The sequence below is a fragment of the Electrophorus electricus genome, chromosome 7 (genome assembly GCF_013358815.1).
Source record: "Electrophorus electricus isolate fEleEle1 chromosome 7, fEleEle1.pri, whole genome shotgun sequence".
Classification (NCBI taxonomy): domain Eukaryota; kingdom Metazoa; phylum Chordata; class Actinopteri; order Gymnotiformes; family Gymnotidae; genus Electrophorus; species Electrophorus electricus.
Window position 1 is genome coordinate 1,326,103 of NC_049541.1, and position 9,796 is coordinate 1,335,898.

At 42.4% G+C, this 9,796-nt stretch overlaps 2 protein-coding genes across 4 annotated transcripts; both read right to left on the reverse strand.

Moving 5' to 3' along the window:
- Nucleotides 1-998: 998 nt before the first annotated feature.
- lpar5a (lysophosphatidic acid receptor 5a) lies at nucleotides 999-3,506 on the reverse strand. The gene has a single exon (XM_027030608.2). The coding sequence runs from the start codon at nucleotides 3,246-3,248 to the stop codon at nucleotides 2,172-2,174; it is 1,077 nt and encodes a 358-aa protein (XP_026886409.1). The 5' UTR covers nucleotides 3,249-3,506; the 3' UTR covers nucleotides 999-2,171.
- Nucleotides 3,507-4,212: 706 nt separating this feature from the next.
- Nucleotides 4,213-9,587, reverse strand: LOC113590462 (G-protein coupled receptor 55). Of its 3 annotated transcripts, XM_035528429.1 has the most exons (5): nucleotides 9,546-9,587; nucleotides 9,278-9,326; nucleotides 9,099-9,190; nucleotides 7,326-7,423; nucleotides 4,213-6,697 (listed from the first exon to the last, which is right to left on the reverse strand). In XM_035528429.1, exon 5 carries the CDS (start codon nucleotides 6,688-6,690, stop codon nucleotides 5,761-5,763), a length of 930 nt encoding a protein of 309 aa, XP_035384322.1. In that variant the 5' UTR covers nucleotides 6,691-6,697; nucleotides 7,326-7,423; nucleotides 9,099-9,190; nucleotides 9,278-9,326; nucleotides 9,546-9,587; the 3' UTR covers nucleotides 4,213-5,760. The 3 variants fall into 3 exon arrangements, with proteins under 3 accessions (XP_035384322.1, XP_035384323.1, XP_035384324.1); XM_035528430.1 differs by lacking the exon at nucleotides 7,326-7,423; XM_035528431.1 differs by lacking the exons at nucleotides 7,326-7,423; nucleotides 9,278-9,326 and having other exon boundaries at nucleotides 9,546-9,578.
- Nucleotides 9,588-9,796: the final 209 nt, after the last annotated feature.

Genomic DNA, 9,796 nt, shown 5'->3' on the forward strand with positions numbered 1-9,796 from the left:
TCTAAGAGACAGTGTTTTGCAATAGGGTTTCACTATGAGTCATGTGGTATAATGGCAAGCTTAACCTGCTGATTAAAATGCTAAAATCTTCCCTTCAGTAGCCCACAGATTAGATAAAAAAGACAAAAAGATAGACTAGCAGTCAGTGGATTCATCGCATAAAAATCAAATAACATAATTCATGAAACCTAGAAAGTTCATGCATGTTGACATAACATACCATGAATGTGGTTAATACAACAAACCACCTCAGAACTGACTCTACCTTGTGTAATCTTATCCCACATGTGCTTTAGCTTGTATATCCGCAACTACAGGCTGATGGTGGGTGTAGCTGCAACTACAGGCTGTGATAGAGGGTGTAGCCGCAATTACAGGCTGTGACGGTGGGTGTAGCCACAACTACAGGCTGTGATACAGGGTGTAGCTGCTTCTACAGGCGTGATACAGGGTGTAGCTGCTTCTACAGGTGTGATACAGGGTGTAGCTGTAACCACAGACTGTGACAGTGGGTGGAGCCTCTATTGCAGGCTGTAGTTTTGGTTAGTTGTAGTTGCTACTTCATATGTTTGCAGTGGGTGTATTTGCTAGCTGCCAGTGAGATGACTTCCTCTTCTTTGAGGCTTGTATGTATTGAATTCCCTTCTGAATTTGTTTGGGTTTTTTTGGTTTTTGGTTTGGGAGGAAACCCAACAGAAAAGATGTACACTGCTGTACAGTGCTGTTGTTGCTAAAATGGTGGAAACAAGTAGCAACAAGTAAAAATCATTTATTGAAGAATATATAAAATCAAGATGAAGTGTGTGTTTTGTTACACTATAAACACTCGGTATGAGAACACTGTACAATAACTGCATGGCGAAGTGGTGGTTTGGAACGTAAGCGGTGCTGCTTCTCAATTTTAACCCTAAAAAACTTAAATGTTTAAGCTGAGGTTGTTTGAGGGCAAAATGAAACCCCTTGTATATTAGACAAATGGCACCAACATGAGCAGTATGCACTTCTCAGCAGTTTATCAAAGCCACATGGTGGTTTCCCTCAATAACACATAGGTCTGTTAGGCTACATTTTGTTTACTAGTACACACAGTATCTTTGTAATGCTCAAAACTGTGCAAGCAAATTAACAACAATAATAACCAAACTTCACAGCAACTCAGAAATTCAGACTATAGACTAATTCACAGACTGGCTGCTATCCCAGTATCATAACTAGTACCAGTCCCAGTACTCTTTACCAGTGCCAGACTGCCTGGTGGCACAGTGCAGTGCAATAGCTCAGCGAGACGTGGAGGTGTTTGTTACCGAGGAAGATCCTTGTGTACTACTGTCCTGCATAAACACGTATACACTGTGACCCTTGACCCTGGAGGATTTTTCTACTAGCCTATTAAAAGGATTGATGGGGTCACAGTCAGGGGATCTATGAGGAACTATATTATTCAATATTAGAAATCTGTGTTCTCATCTCTGTCTACTCTGCTGGTAAATAACAACAAAAAAGGAGAAATCCAGGTAAGCGAAACAGTACTGCATACTTAGACCACCAAAATGTACTGCACAGTTTTACAAGGTACACAACACACTGGGTACATAAGAAAGCACTTTAGAATAAGAATGCATATGTTTACACTTATTTTCCTACAAATAAGAATGCATATGTTTACACTTATTTTCCTACAAATAAGAATGCATATGTTTACACTTATTTTCCTACAAATGCATGTTACAGGCTCAATGTGACAGAAACACTGTGCCTTTGCACAAAGTGCAATAAACCCCTGAACTCCACTCTATTTGGGGGGTTTAAGACGCAAATGAATTTTTTTTTTTTAATTGTTAACACTACAAATAAAAAGTAAAATGTTGACAATAGATTCACATTACTTGATCTACTTACGTAACCTGCCAGGCTCAGACTCACAAAGTGCATGTTTCACAATTTTCCTGCTGCAAAACACATGCACACAGGTCAGGAAGGATTTAAGTATGATTAATTTACCCGAGGTTTTCCAGATGAACACTGCGGGAAAAGTGTGACACATGAAGCTCCCTGGAGCGGGAACATGAACGTCCTGAGCGCGCACAGCTCTGGAATAGACAAGTGCATGACATCCTGTTGAATTCCAAACCTTTCAAACCTCCTGTGCTGGTAAAAGGCAGTGTTTTTAGTCACTGAAGGAGTGCTCTCAAGGACACAGAGAAATATATAGGGGACGATCCCTGCTCTCTCGTCTCCGCTGTTTCTGTTTTCCTCTGCAGGGTCTTGGCGCTGAAGTAGTAAATGAGTGGATCCAAGCAGCTGTTGGTGCTTGCCAAGCACATGGTGATGGTCTGCACGTCGAAGAAGTTGTAGCCCAGGTAGTGCAGCTTGTGGAGGCCGTAAAGGATGAAGGCAGCGTGGAAAGGTATGAAGCAGATGGCGTAGATCAGCAGGTTGGACATGAAGAGCCACACCATCTTGTGCCTGTTCATGCCGCGCTGGGAGGGGGTTGTGAGGGATGATGCTGTGGCTCTCAGCTGCCGCACTACGGCCACCGTGCAGCCCAGGATGATGGCGAAGGGCAGGACGATTCCCACTGCCGTCACGGCACACAGGATGTTGAAGCCAAAACGCCAGTTTTCGTCCGAGTAGTGCTCGAAGCAGCGGGACACATTGCACTCCTTATCTGTGCTGGCCTTGTGGTTGAGGGCTACAGGTATGGCCAGCGCGGTGATGGCAAGCCACACTGCCCCGCAAGCAACCCAGGCTGCAGGCAGCGTGCGAAGCGCCCGGGAGCGGAGCGGGTACACCACGGCAAGCATCCGGTCCATGCTGATCAGTGTGATGAAGAGAGAACTGGAGTAGAGGTTGACGGTGAACATGGTCCCTGGAACCATGCAGGCAAAGTCTCCCAGCGTCCAGCTGCCCGTGGTGAAGTAGGTGATGCGCAGAGGAAGCGAGAGGGTGAAGAGTAAGTCAGACAGGGCCAGGTTGGCCATGTACACCACGGGCACGGACCTGTGCAGACCCAGCCGGCATACGAACATCCACAGGGCAACGGCATTGAGGGGCAAGCCCACGACCAGCACCAGACTGTAGGTGATCCTGAAGAGAGGGTACCTGAAGTGGGTCAGGTTGCAGTCGCCACTGGCCGCTTTCAGATGTGCACCCAGAGACGCGTTCATCTGCTGTGGAGCTCGAAGGCGAGACCGAGAGAAGAGGAGAAACGCGCCGCGTGGAGGCGAGACAGAGGAGAGGAGGGACATGTCATGTGGAGGCAAGCGAATGTGGTTGTGGTTCTCGTTATGCCTGCCTCTGTGTTTCACAGGTGCAGGAAACAGGAGGAGGCAACACCCGTCATTCGCTGAGTAAAGACTGACAGAAAACTGCTGAAAGTGGAGCAGACTAGGTCATCTGAGCACACATGCTTGAATGCACCAAATAACTCTTGCGTTTTGGTCATCTTTAAAAAGGAGTTTTTTTTGTGTAAGGTAAAACAAAAAGGAACGATAAATATTAGTCAGTGTAGATTTAGCACAGAAGTTGTTTATATTCTAAACACTGCCGCACTGCTTCTCCTGCGAGCTTTTGTCTACTCACAGCCCGCCTCAGATCGAGGTCTGCACGTACAGTGTGTGGTAACTGCCTTTGCTTTCGCGTTCAGAATACAGAAAGAGCCATGATGCAATGGCGCCATCTCCTGGCCAAAGCTAACTTATTCTGAAAGAATTCTGAAACTATACTCAGGGTATACAAATATGGTTAAAAGATGAAGACTTTGCTATTTGGCTTGTGTGTGTGTGTGTGTGTGTGTGTGTGTGTGTGTGTGTGTGTGTGTGTGTGTGTGTGTGTGTGTGTGTGTGTGTGCGCGCGCAAAAAACAATAAACATATTAATGTGTAACTGGTGGATATTTCGGCTGTAGCATTGCACAATAAACTTTACATATTATTAAATTGATAGAAAATATATACAGTTTAAGAGTCAATGCTGGGGAAAACAGCAACCATTACAGGTGACACTCTCTCTCTCCCTCCCTCCCTCTCTCTCTCTCTCTCTCTCTCTCTCTCTCTCTCTATATATATATATATATATATATATAGACATTATATTATAAACACTGCAGCATTGGTTCTCCTGCGAGCTTGCTGTGTGCCACCTCAGGGAGGCGCTGTAGAGTGTAGTGCCTCCTGTTAGAGGTGTGCATGGTGTGCTTTGCTGGAAACTTCACCTCTGTTTGCACTGCTTGACTAAGATCCACCGCAGTTTTCACACCAGCGCACCCACGTCTGTCAGCCAAGCAAATGTGTTCCTGTGAGCTGCCCGCCCCACCGCGCCTCTGTCACAGTTCTATTATGTAACCTGGCACTTACATTCCTGGCCTGCTTGCCTCCAGAGGGAGAGGTGAGAAAAAAAACAAACAGATTGCATCAGATAAGCATCCTTTAATATTTAACACGAATAATGTTTTAATGAACATCTCAAAAATATTCGTTCATATATTCTACTTTGTATTTACAATTATTCTTTCATTCTAGTTAGAATAGACTCTATCTGGTCCAATACCCACCTTGCAATCCACAATGCATTGCACTGTGAAAAGGTCTTATATAAGAATAAATTATAGGAAATTATAAACTACATTTATCTGGACAATAAGTGTTTGTTTGCATGCACAATACTGCAAAACATATAAATAAACAATGATAAAATAAAGCAAAATTAAAACATAACTTTTGTATATGTGTTTGTGTGAGTTTTCCAAGAAGTCATACACAATGGTATTTTGTTATATGGTTAGAAAACAGGTTTAATTTCCAAATCTGCAGTAAAGGATTCACTAGCATCTTTAAACATTATTAAAGAGTTATACACTATGAAACACAGGTGTGTGGAGTCCCACCCTAAACACAAGTGTGGGGGGCCACTTGGACAGTTTTCTTTTAAGTACACACACACACACACACACACACACACACACACACACACACACAAAACCCCACTATCATGATAAATATTGTCACTGTGCAGCTAAGAATTTAAACAAATCAGTTATCAACCCTTTGACAGCAACCCTGTTCTTATATTTTATTTATTAATTTTATTTATTTGTATTATGTGCATATAATGATTTCTAATGCAAAATTAAATCCAGTTACTCTCTGGCACACTGGTTCAAAGGAGTTTATGTAAGGTGCATGTCATCAGCTACCATGCAGTTCAGCAATATTTACTGAATTTAACATATTTCATCACCACCCGTATAATGCTATATTTTAATGCCAAAATATTATTCTTTGGGAAAAAAACACAGAAAAATAAAAAAACATTAAACATTTTGGAGTGCTAGGAGACATTAATGACAAAGAAGCTCAACTTAAGCCACTGTGCCCTTGTAGCCCTGTTGAGCACAACTATGAAAGGCAGAGTGAGGAGTAACACACCACATGAGACAGAGTGAAACCGGCGGCACCCTGCCAGGCCCCCGCCACTCACCAGTGGCAGTGCCAACCTCAGCTTCCACTCTTCACCTGAGATGGGCTCTTAGCTGCAACAATCCTGGCTGGCTGAAGAGGCGCAGAAGAGCAGATCTCTCCGGCGCTGCGTCTCACACGTGGCTCACGCCGAGACATCAGCGATAAAAAGAAACAACTTCTGTGGATAAGAACTGTGGCCTTTTGACAGCTCATCTCAGGAGTTCCTCCACACTCCCATCGCGTGAGAAGAGACAGCAGCAGTCTGCTGTGGTTACTCAGCTCACAAGCAAAACCCGCCTTCCTTACGCCTCTGATGTGCTCACGCTTGTCACTCTTCTGATGGACATTCTGATGGCGCTGCTGCTTGACCGCACCTCCTTGGCCACGAAGTAGTAGCACACAGCGTCCAAGCAGCAGGTCACATTGGACAGGCACAGAGCCACCTGCACGAACAGGGAAATGTACTGCTGCATGGCACAGTGGGTGATGGTCTTACTACGAACCAGGTACTGCAGGAAGATGGCCACATGACTCGGAGTAAAGGGTACCAGAAACGCGCACATGCTGCTGTAGATGATGCGTACACCGGCCCGTCGCTCAGGGGAGCTCCGCGCCTTCGTGTCGCGCAGCGCCTTCACGCTCTGCACCGAGCAGACCACCAGCACCAGGGCAGGCAGCAGGAAGCCGAACACCTCCAGGCTGGCGATGATGGCCAGCTGCCAGCCCTTCTCGGAGAAGCCATGAAAGCAGCGGAAGTCTTCCTTGACCTCTGTGCGGAAGGTGTAGACAGGGGAGATAGCCAGCACGATGAACACCCAGATGGCTGCACACACCACGCGGGCGGCGGTCCTGGAGCGCATTCGCTTGGCGTGGAACGGGTGGCATATGGCGATGTAGCGGTCGATGGAGATGCACATGATGGTATAGATGCTCCCGTACATGCCCATGAAGTACAGGCTCTCCAGGAACGAGCAGAAGACCTTCTTGTTGAGGGACCATTTGTTGCTCCCGGCATGCATCTTAAAGGGAAGCGGCAGCAGCAGAAGAAGGTCCATCATGGTCAGGTTGGTCATGTAGATGGAGGACTCGGTCCACTTCTTCAGCACCACGCAGAAGACCAGGAGCGCCATGACGTTCAGGAGCAAGCCAAATACAAAGATAGGCACGTAAATCACCAGCTCCAAGGGCTTCATGATGGCTTCGATCTCCGTGAACGAACAGCTGTTATTCATGATGACACTGATGGGAAAACAAGCAGAACACTTTCATTCAAGGCTCAAAACCTGCTTACTAAAAGGCTTTACTCTGTTTTTCACTCAGTGTGTGTTTCCTTCTCTCGCCCAGCCGACGCATATGCTTGGTATCAGTAATTATTAGAGTCGGCTGAACAGCTGTGTGTGAAAGAGTGGCTTTCAGACAACATATAATGAAATAAAGCACGGGCTGTGTATGAGATTGGCCAGCCAAGGAAGATGGTCACCCTCTTGGGTCTTGGTGCTCCCAAAGTTTCTGCGCTAACTCTACCCATGTTGCATTTCCTTGGCCGCTGTCACCGTTTGGCTTGCACATTAGATATCCAAACCCAAACATTTGTAAAAGCCGCATTTGTGCCAATGCTTACTGCTAGATAAAAGTGCACTTAAAAGTGCTATAAATTTGTCTTTAACATTTTACATCAGCATTTAACTTTGCTGTACAATCTGACACTGGCAGAACATGAAAATTGTCATAGAATAACAAAACAGCTGCTGTAGCTTCTGAGATTACGACTACAGCGATATGACATACATGTAAAATCATTTATTAATTTTTTGTATTGGTGTAGTTTTAATCTCTACAAAAGCATGGCAATGATTGTAATTCTTACTGGGGAGCAGAGATTACTGTCTGGCCTCTGTCACTGTGTTTCTCCTCAGCCGTGCTTCTGTAGGACCAACTCAACTGCTCAGTGAGCAAACCATGTTACTTCAGTCAAACCAAGAATCAGAACAGCACAGAAATGTTAGAATATCATATCAGAAGTCGGGTTTTAAACGCAATAGCCACAGCAGGCCTGCTGAAACATCCTAACACAAGCCCTCTGACGTGTCAGGCTGTCATAAAAGATAAAAAAGGACATTTTTAAAAAGTAAGAATTAAAAAACCTTTGAAATCATTATTTAAATTATTCAAAATATCAGTGTCCATTACATCTTTTAAAAAAAGAATATGTGAATTTTTATCTTTCTACTGCTGCTTTTGTCCTGTAATGAGTAACTTGCAGCTATAAAACAAGGGTTTATAATTACTAATGTGTTGTACAGAAACAAAGCTATTTAAAGGAAAAGACAGCAGATGTTCATATAAATAATATAATATATTAATAATATAATAAATATAAAATAATATTAATATTTTGTGTCTTTCCTTAGCAGTTTAAATCTGTTCTTGCCCTCCCTAGCATTATATAGCCTAGTTCATCTATAGAGTCTTGTCTTAAAAGTGCATTACATATGTATAAAATATTTTAGTCTGTTTACATGTATTCTTGTAATGTACTGAAGTAAAACACAAATAATTTATCAGATTTCTCACCTCTGAGAATTTTATTAATTTAAATACATATACAAAATCTGTGTGCAATCTTTTTAACTTTAACTGTAGTGGATTACAGCTAGTTATTTTTATTTGTTTGTATTTACAGTTATTGATTTGATTTGTTTGTATTTACAGTTATCGATTAGCTTTTTGTTTATAAACATTTCTTTTATTTAATTTTCAACTAATTTCTTACCTGTAGTTCACATACTTCTACAGAAATGTATTCAACACTACTAATTTAGCATTAATGATTTTTTGAGGACAGAGGCGAAAGGAATGCAGTCATTGCTGGTGAGAATGCGATTAGTGAATATACTCGTCTTCCTGTAGACCCAGTAGACCCACCCACACAAGCACACGGGCACGTAAATCAGGGGTCGTACCACAAAGCAGATTTAAATCACACACAGCCTACGAGATGTTATGAGCAGCCTGAACACAGAAGCCTGAGTTTTGCGCCTAGACAATGGAGACGAACCGACGAGCTTGTACTGTTCAAATAAATCGTTACAGTGGTTACTCACGCACTGGTTATCTATGAACTGGTTACCGTCTCCGGAGTCTCACTCTATAACCACTGCCTTCCTCTTGCCATGCACACATGCTACAGTTTCATTTCTCATATATACTATTTGTTTTGCATCTTACAGATCATAAAACAATTTAGGATTCGTTGTAATTATTTCATTTAAAAAAACAAAAACGAAAAAAACGAGAAAAAAGTTATTTATAAAAGAGTCACTTTCTTTCGAGATTTTACATTCATTTCTTTTTTTAAGGACCTTGCCACAATTGCATCATAGTCGCATTCGGGATTTTCGGCAAAAATGAAACTGACAAGAAATAGACAGAGAAAATCTGAAAAAGTTCAACCAAAGAGCAGCATTGGTGGATCTTGTTGCACACGGCTGGTGCCATGATTCAGGCTTTGCAACTACGAAAGATGCGACCTCTTTCGGCTTTTAAACTGCCCCATCCAAGGGCTTAAAAGACGCTTTCTGTTGTGCAGAAGCGTGCCCGACGCACGTTAGCTCGCGCGAGGCCCGCTTCTTGTACTTACATGTCTTGTTTACATGTTTGTGCTGAAGGTTCCTTAAAACTGCTCCAGTCAACTGCCACACGCCAGGTACTCTGAGATGTTTGAATGCAATCCTGCAAATATTTACACGTTTCAAAACTGTCCTACAACTTGATGGTTACATATGTTTTAATTTTGTAAATATTCTGAATTACGTTTACCTAGTTTTTGTATGTTAAACAGGTAACAATGCATCTGTAATCTTTGGGTCTAATTACGTTGTTTGTGAGAATAGAGAAAAAAAATTCACAGCATTAGAAAACGTCTGTGGTAACTGTTTTTTTTTTATAGAAATAACTTTAGAAACTAAAACAGGAACAATAATTATTCAACCAAACCTACACATTTACATTTAATTTATATATATATATATATATATATATATATATATATATATATATATATATATATATAAAATGGTGCACTTACCAAAATGATTGCACTGGGATGTAAGTGTCTCTCACTGCCTTCAACGCAGACTGTGGCGTCAGATAAAAAACCTTCTTCTTTTAACCACATCCTTTAACAGAAACCTGTCAATGTCATCCCTGTCTGCGCAACATGTAGTGACTTGATTACATCTCTCTCTTTATGAAAACGAGAGTTTTGTCAATAATGTACAGCATAAAATTAAACTGAAATGTTTCATTTCCAATCAATTCTCATTATAAACAAAATAG

Bases quoted from the DNA above. Each gene is read 5' to 3' on its own strand.
- lpar5a (XM_027030608.2), bottom strand. From the start codon at position 3,248: ATGTCCCTCCTCTCCTCTGTCTCGCCTCCACGCGGCGCGTTTCTCCTC.
- LOC113590462 (XM_035528430.1), bottom strand. From the start codon at position 6,690: ATGAATAACAGCTGTTCGTTCACGGAGATCGAAGCCATCATGAAGCCC.